We start from the raw sequence: 13282 nt of genomic DNA on the forward strand, positions 1-13282 counted from the left end.
GATGGTCGGCTGCGAGGTGTCAAAGGAAGTCAAGGACTAATTTAATTCACGAGTTATCAGAGTGTGCAGCAGAACGACCGACTGTGTATATGACTACGCTGGGTATGAGTGAAGATAAAGGTGACGAGAAGCTATCAAGAGATCGAGGTGAGGAAGAGCTGGCGAAGCTCGCGCCGACCCCCGCGTATTTTGTCCTGGATGAGGGTCTCGGGGATGGTGAGGCGGAATGTTCTGGAGAGAGAAGAAGGTTCTTACGATGTCAGTGATATGCCTATTTCGCTCGAATTCGCTGCGAATCCAAGCCAGCGTATCTCTGCGGGTCACGGGATCCTGAACCGCTGAAATTTGGTCAGGGGCTGGGAAAGGCAAGAACATGGAGGGATACCTTTGGATGCGCGGATGGCGTGCCTGTAGAGACGCAGAGCCTCTTGTCTGAGAATGAAGTGCTTGAGTGTCGGCTGGCTGGCGGCCATTGTGAGCCAGCAGCGCTGCGTTTCCTAATTGGTGGAATCATTTCAAGACCCGCAACTCTGCTTTCACTCTACCATTGCTGGCAATTTCACCATGTCCCTCCCGCCCCCCGAATCTCCCACTCTAGAACAAACCGAAGAAGAGCAGGCCGCCATCAAGGCCCTCGTCGACTCCTTTGCAAAATCTAATTTGCACGATGCCAAACACCAACCGAGCAAACCAGCTGGACATCCCTCCGAACCTCGTCCAATGCGGCTCTATAATCGCGAGCAGCTTCTCCATCTCTACAAGTCCCCTCTCGTCCAGCTTCCCCCGAATATGCCTGAATTGCGACAGTGGTTTGGGTTCGTCTCTGTCTTCTGACGTTTCCGCCTTGACGGCCTCATGTCTCCACAAACAGTGACAATGAAATCCTTCTCTCTAAAAAAGATAATGAACTGGCTTCCAATGGTCGAGGAAGGTAAATCTTTGTATCCATAGCTGTAGTTCGTCTATTCATCTACGTGCTAAATATCCAATTAGGTTCAAGAGGGAAACTGAAGACGGAGGTGAACTATATCTCTTCCCAGTCCAATAAACCTACCTTCTTAACATCTTCCCTTAGATGCATCTTCCCGCCCGTCGTTCCGCTCGACACCATCTCAACCATCCCAGATGGGTAATTTTAAACATCAATCACTGCGTTCAGGAGATAGAGACCGTGACCGTGATGGGGACCGGGATAGAGAAACGAGAGATAAAGAAGGCCTTCGACATGTAAGCGTTTATGTTGACTCTTTCGTTCACTCCTCATTAGGTATCAACTGCATAGCTCTCCGACAAGTATGATCGTGACCGCCTTGGGATGCTCCCCGCCGGTGCAAGGGGAAAAGAACGAGATTCTGCGCCACTCAATACCAATTCTTCCAATAAAACATCATCCCAAAACCAGTCCACCAGACGTGGTGAAGCTCGAGATTCTCAGAAAAAAAGGTCTGGGGAGCCTGGTGACGATTGGCGGCGAGGTGAGTTATTTTTGATTTCTGCGCGCTTGCCCGAACCCTGATGTGTTGTAGTTGATGCCTCAAGGGCCAACGACGACGGTGAGTTTTATCACTGACTGTTCCTTTATTTTGACATCGAATGGTCAGCAGAGCGCGACGATTCTGAACGAGCCAGGTCAAAGGCTAGAGACTCCTCAAAATCAAGACGCTCGCCTTCAAGAGCTATGCGTGAACGAGATGACCGGGCTTTAAGAAGCGATCGTGATCGTAATGATTACAAGCGCGAACGAGATACTGACCGAGACCAAGATGATGACCCGCGCCGCTGGCGTGATGATGGTAAACGCGATGAGCGCATGGTTGCGCGCCGCGCCGAGCGGGACCGGGAGCTACGCACAAAAGGTGACCACTGGGAACCATCCAAGGATCGTCGCTGGGCGACTGCTGAGGATAGAGATGGTCGATACAAGCGTGCATCTGGTCGTGATAAGAGATCTGGAGGTAATGGTGATGAACTGAGGGATCGAGACGAGCGAAGGGAGAGAGAGCGTGAAAAAGAAAAGGAGCCAGCCTGGATGGAAACTTATGTCCCAACCAGTTCTTCTGGTATCCTGGGTGGTAAGAGCAACACCGGTGAACTAGATGGGATTCAAGTATGGAAGAAGGGCCTTAAAGAAAAGGAATTAGCACAACAGGAGAAAATGGAAGAACCCGGGGAACCCGATACATCCGCTAAACAGGACTCAGGCGAGAAGGGTCTCGACGAAATCCAACTCTTCAAGCTGCTAATGAAAAGGGAAGAAGAGAAAAGAGTTGACAGCGATGCTTCTTCACCTGCCGTCGATCTTGCACCAGAAGCTAAGCTTGCATTTCATCGCACTGAGAGTGAGTCTATTTTCTCCTTTCCAGGTCACTCCTGGACTTATACCTGCAATATAGATCCAACGGTCCTCATCAGACCTAATACTCATCCTCAACCCAATCTTCCCTCTGCAGAAAGTCCTGAATCTTCCGGTATTATCATTCCTACGTCAAAAGAAGCTTTACAAAAGCTCCAGGGATCCACAACAGCTACAGACAGTTTAGCCTCTGAAACTGGTTTAGGGCGCTTTTCTGAGAGACCTGAATATAACCCCCCGGCCGGTTCAAGGTTACTTGCTTTGGGTCGGACATCCGCCAAGTCTCCTGTCAGCTCGTCATCAGGACCCTCTTCAACATCGAATGGTAAGAAGAAAAAAGACTTACTGGTATATATTCTAAAATCACCTTCTATAATTTGCTGTAGAGACGTTGGCTAAACCGGGGACGCCGCGAACTCAAGGTTTTTCTCCATTCGAAGAACGGGCTCTTTCCGCAGAGGACTATGGTTCACCGGCAGTATCTGGGCAGTTTGACGCTGTTCAGCGACCCATAGAGAAACCCTATAGTTCATTGCCTCCTGGCCATGCATACGATGACAACAATGGTTTAGCTTACGCAAGTCACAAAGGTAGTCGATTCGCCAAATTCTTTGACAATAAATCGAAGGAGAGTGCACCTCCTGGTATCAAGCCACAGACTCCCACTGGTTTTCTATCTTCTTCACCAAACCCTCTTCAGAGACCAGAACAATCCATCTACGGCGACGGTTCTTCTAACCCTCCAACAAGAACCATGGAGGATATATTCGAAATGCTCAATAATTCTTCTCAAGTACGTGTCATAAACTAAAGCAGTCTTATTTTGCACTCTTAACATGATATATCAGGCTCAGCGTGCCAACATGCTCAGCCATCCCGCCCCACATCATCCATTAAGCAATGGACTTCTGAACCAAACAAACAATATAACTAATGCTCCATCACATCCGCAACACTTTCAATCTAATGGTCGATTGGATGCCCTATATGATAGTCGGCTCGTTGATGATCGGTTTGTTCCTGATGGAATGGTTCCCGGCCTCAGACCAGCTCCCCCTCCTCGAAGTCGCGATATGTATCAAGAATTACCTGACGAAGCGCTGCATTTCCACCTTCAGCGATTGCAGCAGCAACAGCAGCAACGAGGGCCCGATCCGTTCAACGGACCAAACCCCTCAATCTACGGCCCCCAGAACGGACGCAATGTTGGCTTGCCATTGCATCAAGCTCAATTTCGCGGTGGCCCATCACCAGGTGTAGGCCCTCATTCTCAACTGTCCGGTTTGCCGCCTCAACGTTTACCCCCTGGCTTGGCCAATCTCGGTGGCCGCCCGCCTCATGATCCTGCCCAGATGCTCAATATTCCCGCACATCCAAATAATTCCCTTTTGCATCACAATGCGCCTCCTTCGCAACAGCAGCCATTTAATAATTTTCTGGCAAACAGTAACATTCATTTTAACAATTCTCAATTACGAGGATCCATTCCCAACTTACAACAACTCCAAAGTCCACACCCGAGCTTGGGTCCCATTGGGCTTGGAAACAACCTAGAGCTACGGTCATCACAGAATCCAAACCAAGTTCTTGGTGTTGGGGGACTCGGTTTACCTGGGCCAAGAGGAAACGGACCGTTCAACCCCCAACAAAACACTAATCATTTACAAGGACCTCTGGTTGGAACACGTCAGCAGCAGGGTCACCCTCATATCCCACCACATCTTATTCCTCACTTCCAACCAGGAATGAACGGCCCAAATAGTGGTCATTCCAATGACTTGATGGCCCTTTTGATGAGTGGTACTCATCGAGAGTGATTTCACTGATTGCATACCTGCTACCTTCACCTTTTCCGCCAGAATCATGTACATTCTTGCGTGAATGCCATCACATACCGCTTCGTTTTTTCTTTTTCCTTTTGACTCTCATTTTCCTGTCTGCGGTATTGCCGGACTGTCAGTACTGAATCAAAATCACTAGCGAGTTCCATAATATGTCATGCATCGTGCTTTTAATGTTTTAAAGGGTGCTAAATGAATTGTGGAAGTCGTGAGACGTATTGCATTGCATCGTATCGCTTGGAGCATCGGGAGCGCATTCCAGGCATACCTACACGGTCACCGTTGGCCGGTTAGCAATCGATGGCCTCTGGCTTTATATATGAGATTTTGTCTTGGGCGAAAAGATTGATATGTCATGATCATGCGGCGGATGCTCGGGTCCATGTGCTCCAATGTCACTCTGAGAAAATATGGAATGTCAATCCAAAGTGTGTACCTGCTCCATCTATGTAGTACTAACATATAGATATTGCCCACGAGACGCCACTACATGATCTTGATGTGAATGGAAGCGCAACCTGCGAAAACATGACCCAAGTTTGGGGTGGAGAACTCTTGTAATCAATGTACAGTTACCAAGCTCCTTTCTTAGTTCCGACTTAAATTGCACGATCGCTTCTTGATACCATCAGCTTTAAGAGAATGAAACATTCTGGGACATCTTGAACACACCTTTCCCGGTGTGTGAAATGGGATCTGATCATTCTCCCCTTGGATACGTATATTGACCGCTGCAAAAAAAAAAGCATCGCGGTCCGCACTTTTCACCCCTTAAGAATTCTTTAGCGGAATTCCTTTGTACTATAGCGAGAAGAGGATTCTCAGGTATCCATCTTCAGCGTTCATCCTGAGTTCAATCAGATACTCATGTCAGAGACTGGGGTTCTAGCGGAATACGTGATAAGCTATGAGCCTCTGCGAAGCTCTGCTAGACAGTGGCCAATATATTGATGAACTCTCAAGTCACTTGGGAGCCAAGCAGTTAACGTAATATATAGAGAGGGGTGATGCGGAATCGGATAAATGCGAATTGCTGTTCGACGCAAATTCGACGCTCAGCGCTCAGTGGACAAAATATTTACCGTTTGGGGGAGTGGGGTATGATACAGTTGTACAAAGCCACATGGGGATTGAAAAACATATCTGACAGGAGGACTGTAGGAATGTAGAAAGGACCGTCTGACCGGTAATTGTCTTGTATCCTCTGGTGCCACATCAAATAGTATGTTGCCTTTTGTAACCGGCGTAGCAGCGGATAATCTCGAAATTTTTTGTACTTCCGAGATCGATATGCATGGAGGTTATGTGAACGGCCGAACGGCGGTACAAGAGACGCGCGAGGCGTGTGAGTGATCAGGATCTGGTATTGATCTCGCAATTAGTTACGCTTTGGCCTGTGCGTCGCATATAAGGCCATAATCACCACAAGTTAAAGCGACTAAGATACGTTCAAGAGTCAAGTGACACTTGCTTGATTGCATGGGAAGTGGAACCGCGGCTGGAAAGGAACCATCGCCATGAAACAAGATGTTGGGACCGGAAACCCTTAAAAGTGACGGAAAGGCGTATAACCAATGTATGGCTCCATAATAACTATCATGATACGATATGTTGTATGAGCGGCGGAGTGATGGAAGAACTACTGATGGAAAAATGCTGGCGGTCAGCGATGACATCGAATTCCCACTCGCTCGGCAAGTCACAGGATGGGCCAGAATAGGCGGTAAGGCCGCCACGGAAAAGCAGAAAACAAGTGACAAAGTGGGGGAAGAGGGGGGTGGACAGCGACAGCATACTTGGAACAGATGGAATCGTGAGATTGTGGACACCAAAGTAGCAGAAAGCTAAGACGACAAAGGAAGGGAGATAAGCCCGTTGGAGAGGAAGGGTCCCAAAAAAGACAAAAGAAGGAGTTACCTAATACCACATTAGACGCGGGCTGCCTGCAGGCAAGGAGCGTGGAATCAAAAGAGGGATCGAATAGGATCGAATTACGAAGTGAACCTGACGATTGAGTAAGGACAAGCGTCCACGCTGCACCGGACATCCTGTCTTTGTCCTTGAAAAGTTGCTCCTTCTTCGCTCGACGTAACTTTTCCCTTCATCCCTCTCTGGTCGCCTTTGTGCTACCCTCAGTTTCCGAGCAAGGATCTATTCCTGTTCTCGCTGACTGTAAGCCTCTCAAGACACGCTCAATTCATTTCGAGTGTGTGCACGACCTTGCAAATTTCCGCGTCGTCAATCCAACTGGCGAAACTGCCCGGCTTGCCATCTCCCCTCTGTTGAACTCACTTCAGTCATTCTTTTGTTTTTCTCCGCATCCTGGTCGTAATCCACTACAACAATACTCAGTAATTTTTGCCTTTAATAACTCACCAGTCGCATCGTAACCGTTGGCCAATGTACGTGACAAATTTCCATATGCACTGGCGGTTTGCTGACATGGTACACATACAGCCTCGAGCAACAGCGTTTTCAAGACATTTTTTCTTACGTCTTGCCAGCACCAGTGTCGGTAAGTGGCCCACGCGTCGAGCCAGAAGCGTTTATATTGAATGAGAGCAGAAGCCTAGTGGTGTATATCAAAGGTAAGCCAATTGTCATTAAGGCTTTATGGACGACGGGAGATCTACGTCACTGCATCGAGCTCAACGAAAAACGTGGGGTCGTGGGAATAGTATTGAAAGGGAGATCGCGCCCGATATAGCAGTATGCCAATTGCGTGGTAGATATACCCTTGCCGCAGTTATCGGCCCATGGTGTTGCCTAAAAGAATTGCAGCTGTGGGCATGGATCAGCTGGGCGGGTGGGGATAGTCGTTGGATGATATGCGGATGGACAGGGCGACTAGATGCATGTGACTGGAGTCCTGATTGGGCCGTTGGGAGTTGATACGAACGCCATCAGAGGACATCAGTCTACGGTTGGTTGGCATTTGCCAACGCCTTCTTTGGTTTCCCTTTTCTCTGCCCTCCCCTTGGGCCCCAGCCTCGTCCTGGGCGCACACTCTGCTTCCCTCTCTCACACGACTCACGCTTACGACCCTCTCTCCCCCCTCTAGACAACAGCCGCCACCCGCTCAACTCTGACCCCTTTGACCCGCGGTCTCTCTTTTTGTTGCACTTTCCACAGACTGCTTCATCTCCAGCCCGTGAGTAATCTGAATCCTCCATTGCCCGCTTGCGTTATTGTGTTATTTTTGGGTTACCTGCCCGATCGAATGCCCTGTTTTGTTACTTGCTCTGTTTGTCTTCGCGAGGCCTGCCCGTGTCCTGTGTCCTGTTCTCCTTCCTCTCTCGCGCTCCCGCGCCGTTTCCCGAAGGGCGTTTCCCCCCCGTCTTTTACCGATAACCGCATCTGATGGCACCCCTTGATCATGTCAACCTCGGCGGTCCTGACCTTTTTTCTTCCTCTAGATCCTCGCCAACTTCGTCCCCCTCAGATATTACTGGTCTCGACATGAAGGACACTTCCGTCTCAGCCACACGTCAATCCCGCAACTCCCTCGTCTACCCCAAGAAACGTCCTTCCCCCCATGGTATCAGCAAGGCATCCAAATCACCCTCTCTTCTCGCTTCATATGCCTGTCGCTCTCCCCGTTCCGCAAAACTCGCCCTTTTACAGCAGCAACAGCGCCTTCGTGAAGCCCAATTCTGTAGGAAAGAAAGCATTCTCCTCGAAGAGGAGTATCGCGATGAAATCCGTTACTATATGCATGATATGGAGGTCAGTTAATCCCTTTGATCGTATTTTCTATGCGAAAAATCCATGCTCAGTCTTCCTTCAATACGTCTTTAGCGTTTCACGATGTCTTCGACCCAATCGATGGATCAGCAGCCTGAGATCCGGTGGCACATGCGCCCCTGCCTCGTAGATTTTCTTGTTGAAGTTCACTTTACGTTCCGCCTTCGGCCAGAGACTCTATACCTCACTCTCAACATCGTGGATCGCTATGTCTCCCGTCGTATCGTGTACATCAAACACTACCAACTTGTTGGCTGTGCTGCCCTTTGGATTGCCGCAAAATTTGAGGATGCAAAAGAGCGTGTCCCAACTGTTCAAGACCTTGCTCAGATCTGCCGCGAGACCTACGAAGAATCCGCTTTTATACAGATGGAAGGTCACGTCCTCTCCACAATTCAGTGGACTCTCGGTCATCCAACCGCTGAAGCTTGGCTGCGGCTCATGTGCTGTGGTCCGTACGCGGAAGAGGCCAAAGTTCAACACGTTGCGCGTTTCTTGATGGAGATCACCCTTTTCTATCGTGAATTTATCAAGTACCCTCCTTCTACAATCGCCTTGTCTTCTTTGACACTTGCTCGTTATCTCTGTGGCAAGTCACGTCGTCTTTGGGAAGAAACAGATGAATGTCTAGAAGTCATCGAATACCTTGATGCCCGATTGTCCAAACATGTGAATGATCTGTCGGAAACGCTCGTTAAAAAGTATTCCTATGCCTTTTACTCCAAAGCGGCCACGTTTGTGGTACAATACTATCTGCAAGGCGGCCGGTTCAGTCCTCAAACACTTCCTTCATTGCCAGTTACTCCGAAGCGTGCGACTGCGTCAGCGGCAACAACACCTATGAGCTCGTCAACGTCGTTGTCCGATGTGTCAGATGATATGCCCCTCACCCCGTCTACGCCGACATTCTCTGGTGATCCATTCTCGAGCTCGTGTCCTACCGACGACAAGGAAAATCAGCCTTCACGTTTTGAGCCTGTGCTAAATAAGCATCGTGTAGAAACTGTTCCAGAGCAATTCCTTCCACACGACTTTGTCACCTTTGGTCGATCCGCTCTTAACAATCTGAACATTTCATCACCACGCACCACCCTTGTCTCATAATGGGTACCAAACCCTGTAATTCCACTTCTCAGTTTTTTTTTTGTCGTATCCAAATGCAACGGTCCAAAAAATGTATCACCAATAAACACCGCATCGACAATACCAGCAAGTTTCTCATCCACGCATCATCGTTTCCGCTAGCAATCATCCGACAATATCGTCCGCACCCACTATTCTATTCTGGCGAGATACACAGCCTATATGAAAGAATATGGATATCCGACGGCATGAGAGGGTACGAGAACCTTATCTTCAGTAACACTTGTTGAAGTCTCGAGGTCGTCGGCATCAAGCATCATTAGTTTGTTTGCATTTTTTCCTGGACTCTCCACCCCCCCTTTTCCGTTCTTTGACCTAAGTCTTTCTTCCGGAAAAATAGTCTAGTTTACGCGGTCTTTTTTTGCATCCCTTGTTCTTTTTACCATCCATGTCCGACTATTACATTCATTCCCATTCTCGTCACTATGCATCCCATTTCATTCAAATCGCTTCACAAGACACTCATCACAATCCCGTACAATCTTTCTTTGCAAGACGGCAGCCTTCTCTTTATTGTTCAGTACCGTCACCTTCGTTATAAGTATCTTATTTCTCAGTTTATACATAGTTGTTTACATTTCGCCTGGTCCGTCTGTGTCGAAGACGCGATGGAGGGGACACTATTGCAATCTTTCCTTTTTGATTTTTCCGTTCCTTGCCACATTCGGCTGTTTCTTTGGGATCACTGCAATCTCCTAGAAGCAGCTAAGCCATTCAGTGTCAATACTTGGTCCATCTCATTGATCTGTAGTCACATTCCATCAATCAATGCTTGATTGTACTCAGACACGATTTCCATACCCTTCCCCGTGTACGTCATCTAGTAGTACATGCGGCCCCGACTGTTCAACGATGTTGCAAATTCCACTCTATGGCAGGCGAGAGTTTGTGGGTTTTGGGCGACTTCCACAGAGAGATTTCCTTCAATCTCACGGTCGCCTTCAACTCGAGGCTGATAATGCGGCCAAGATTTGTCCGACGGATAATGAGGTGGAGCAGACCAACCACCGACATGGAACGTTTAAACCCTTTGGAGTTATCCGTAACACATTTCGACAGGCTTCTGACAGATTTCTATGGTTGAAGCTTGGAGATCGATCATTCAAAGACTGGGCGGCACTCAATTCAAAAGTCCCTTGAATTGCATCCGACTTTACTTATATACACCATTGATGGTCGCCACCATCTTGCCACCATCAATTCATGCTAAAACCACCCAGGGATCAGACAAGCGGTAAGTATACATAAGGTTACAAGAAGTGTGGTAGGAGGCTAGAAGCGCAAAAACTGCTATATATTGCTTTATTCCAAAACCCACTGATCGCCGTGTTTTTTGATGCCAACGGGCCTCTTCTCATCCAAACTGATGCGACCAGCATTCAGAATGGCTGTTGTGAGGACTGTGTTACGTATTGTAGGGAGACCATGTTTATCGAACTCCGATGCGGCCGATTCCCCCGCATTCACACTGCGCGCTGCATCGATGAACTTTTCAATAGAGATATAACCGTATCCGCGTTGACCGTCGAAATGCCCCGTTTCTGATGGTGAATATTTCATACTGTGGCACATCATTAATGAGCCTCCGGATGAGCGATAATCAGCAAGATAAGGGGTGTACCCTATACGCACTAGAATGGATTGTACCAGGCCTTCCCGGTATCATCGACGGTTGCGTCGTATCCTCTGTGAGCTTGATCAATATTAATGTCGCCCTAACATATCAATGATCAAGATGAATAACAAGCGACCCTGACTGCGCTGGACGATGAACTGACCTTTTCTGCCATGTAATACCAGTGTTGCCCCGTATGTATGCCGGCCTTGAGAGGAGCCGTCCAACTTGCGGTGTATACCCCAGTTCCTCTGTGTTTGGGGCTCTTGATTGACTGCCAGTCGACAAGGAGGGTGATGGTGTCCTCGGTCTCCGGCACACAGTTATAAGGGTCACTTGTTGCAATACCCGTAGCCGCGCTAGCAACTACACGAGTCGGGATAGCGAGGTCTTGAAGAATCCAACAACATATGTCAATGTGATGGGACGAGAGATAATAACTTTGTGAGATATGCAAATCAGCCTTCTTATTCATAGTGCGCTGACACTCGAGGTCATAAAAATCTGACTGACCTGATGTCGGAGTCCTTCCCTGCCCAGGCACGGAAGGTCTCGAGTTGACTCTTGGGTTGACTCATCCAGGCATTGAAGAAGTTGAATTCGCCTAGGGTTTGAGCTCGGGCTTTGGCATCGCTGTATACAGGATCGAAGCTAAGGATCGACAGAGGTTAAAGTATATTTAGAAGATGGACGAGCTGTATGCCAACCGTTTGTGATGCTCAACGAAGCAAACGACTTTGTGCTTTTCAGCTGCGGCGATCAACTCGTTGTGGTGAGAAAGTAATTGGGTTGCAGGTTTAGTGACCAAGACGTGGATCCCTCGCTCGATAGCATAAATCGCAATGTTATAATGAGTATCTATTTGGACGGCATGAGCAAAAAAAAGGTTGGTGATAGTTATAATGAGAGACTTACTGTCGGGAGTGAAGATGATGACTGCATCACCAGGTTGGAGTTTATCAATAGCCTCCTTGTCTGTGGAATTTAATCAGCTGAGAAATGATGGGAAAGCTTGAGGTCCACTGACAGGCTTCAGCATCGACTTTGCCGTCCTTGGGGAACTCGTCAAAACTAAAGTTAAATTAGTGATGTGCTTAAATTAGCGGGGATGTTCATACGTAAGGTCCATATCTTTATAAACTTGGCCGATATTTTGTGCGAGATGTTGACGAATATCGGGGAATTTCTTGCCATTCACTCCCACCATTCCAAGTTTGTCGATCTGAGTGGGGCCTCAGATGAGAGCTGACCGTGGAGCGAGGAATAACTACCTTGCCCAGTCTTCGAAGGTCGAAGAGGGTTAAACCAACAACCTTCGGGAACTAAGTATGCAAGTCTCCGCTTTGCTGCATAAAGTAACGTACTCCGATCTAAGTCGTTATGGAGGGGTTGAGTACACGCCAAACACTCTACTTATACACAGACCAACCTTCTTGTCTGATTTTGATGCTCCTGATCCCGTCCATCCTGTCGTGTACTCGCCCTAGGGATTTTCAGGGCTTTATTCAAGTTGAATTTCAGCTTGATGACTTACGGTACCACCTGCGAATAGATTAGATTAGAAGGGTACTACAGGGAGGTGGAAAGAGCTTACACATCAGGACATTTAGCTTGGGCGATTCTGCTGGCATTCTTGGCCTGAACAATGGAACTGGTTTATGGGAAAGGTGAAGATTCGAGAGCTTCTCCAATCCTTTGCTTTAAGAACTTGGGATAAACCTAGGGGATACCTCCGGACCGTGCAGCCTTTCAGCGGCCCGCATTCCGAGCCTGAAATATCCTTTCACTTGCGAGTGCTTTAAGACGATGCCGTTAACACTATAATCATGTTGATTTGAAGGTGCAATCGGTTAAGAGTTACGAGTTCCAGAGATTGGTCATGGATGAATGTGAGGAATTTAAGCAACGAGCTCCGCTGAACAAAATTTGTTTGCTCTACCTCAAGGCGAACTAGCCAAACTCAGTGGCCTACTGGTACCAAGATCTCGCAGGTGGACTTTAGAAGGGAGAATCGTGGCATTGGATCCGCGAGGAGGATATCAATAGTAAGTTTATTCCAATGTTCATTTTTTCTCAGAGGAAAAAAAAACAAGTTTCTTGCATTCGCAGCAAGGTCCTTGACATCTATACGTCGGGGCTCTCGGATGAACATGTCGACACCTGTGCTGGAAGACTTCGGTAGACAAAACATCATTTGTCGTCAACATAGCCGGTCACGTGATACTGACGTGCAGCGTTGGTTCGCCATCGGTCTCCTCCACCGAACGGTAGAATGTAAAAAAAATTGAGAAAGTTGGTACAAATGGTCACAGGGAAGGTGTGCGTGCTTGGAGCACCTGAGTGAGGGCAGTGTGCGGTGTATAAGTGACAACACGGAGGAATGCGAGCGGCAATTGAATATATATGGAAACGGGAGGGGACCTTGGTTGGAAAGGATATACTGACGAACTGGCAGACGAGACTGGATGGCCCGGCACAGGTGAAGGTGGTGGGGGGCTAGTGGGCAAGGACTGGGAGAGGAGGTGGAGAAGGGTGGGGGTGGGCCGAGGTGCTGGAGCGGGCGAGGGAGGGACGGGAGTGGCAGCG

The 13282-nt window shown here is 48.3% G+C and overlaps 4 protein-coding genes across 4 annotated transcripts; 2 read left to right on the top strand and 2 right to left on the bottom strand.

Moving 5' to 3' along the window:
* Positions 1-22: 22 nt before the first annotated feature.
* Positions 23-473, bottom strand: AGABI2DRAFT_197638 (hypothetical protein; the record flags this gene model as incomplete). The annotated part of the gene is made up of 3 exons (XM_006454409.1): positions 23-206; positions 256-338; positions 386-473. 3 exons carry the CDS (start codon positions 471-473, stop codon positions 135-137), a joined length of 243 nt encoding a protein of 80 aa, XP_006454472.1. The 3' UTR covers positions 23-134.
* Positions 474-564: 91 nt separating this feature from the next.
* On the top strand, positions 565-4170 carry AGABI2DRAFT_114227 (hypothetical protein; the record flags this gene model as incomplete). The annotated part of the gene is made up of 10 exons (XM_006454410.1): positions 565-815; positions 872-931; positions 994-1019; positions 1076-1227; positions 1283-1475; positions 1527-1553; positions 1602-2339; positions 2394-2678; positions 2740-3146; positions 3202-4170. 10 exons carry the CDS (start codon positions 565-567, stop codon positions 4168-4170), a joined length of 3108 nt encoding a protein of 1035 aa, XP_006454473.1.
* A 3705-nt stretch (positions 4171-7875) lies between these two features.
* Positions 7876-8736, top strand: AGABI2DRAFT_43280 (hypothetical protein; the record flags this gene model as incomplete). Its single annotated transcript, XM_006453687.1, has 2 exons — positions 7876-7920; positions 7993-8736. Coding segments are annotated over 2 exons (789 nt in total), but the record flags the coding sequence as incomplete, so codon positions are not given.
* A 1559-nt stretch (positions 8737-10295) lies between these two features.
* Positions 10296-12357, bottom strand: AGABI2DRAFT_197644 (hypothetical protein). Its single transcript, XM_006454411.1, has 13 exons — positions 12291-12357; positions 12231-12238; positions 12126-12179; positions 12061-12066; positions 11968-12009; positions 11815-11918; positions 11724-11767; positions 11612-11671; positions 11404-11554; positions 11210-11347; positions 10860-11136; positions 10714-10796; positions 10296-10642 (listed from the first exon to the last, which is right to left on the bottom strand). Exons 1-13 carry the CDS (start codon positions 12325-12327, stop codon positions 10384-10386), a joined length of 1263 nt encoding a protein of 420 aa, XP_006454474.1. The 5' UTR covers positions 12328-12357; the 3' UTR covers positions 10296-10383.
* Between the last annotated feature and the right edge of the window lie 925 nt (positions 12358-13282).

This window comes from Agaricus bisporus (genome assembly GCF_000300575.1).
Source record: "Agaricus bisporus var. bisporus H97 unplaced genomic scaffold AGABI2scaffold_1, whole genome shotgun sequence".
NCBI lineage: Eukaryota > Fungi > Basidiomycota > Agaricomycetes > Agaricales > Agaricaceae > Agaricus > Agaricus bisporus.

Coding starts and splice junctions, on each gene's coding strand:
- AGABI2DRAFT_197644 (XM_006454411.1), bottom strand. CDS start 12,327: ATGCCAGCAGAATCGCCCAAGCTAAATGTCCTGATGT. Junction 11,348..11,403: donor TTCGTTGAGCATCACAAACG/GTTGGCATACAG, acceptor GTCGATCCTTAG/CTTCGATCCTGTATACAGCG. Junction 10,797..10,859: donor GGTATTACATGGCAGAAAAG/GTCAGTTCATCG, acceptor TTGATATGTTAG/GGCGACATTAATATTGATCA.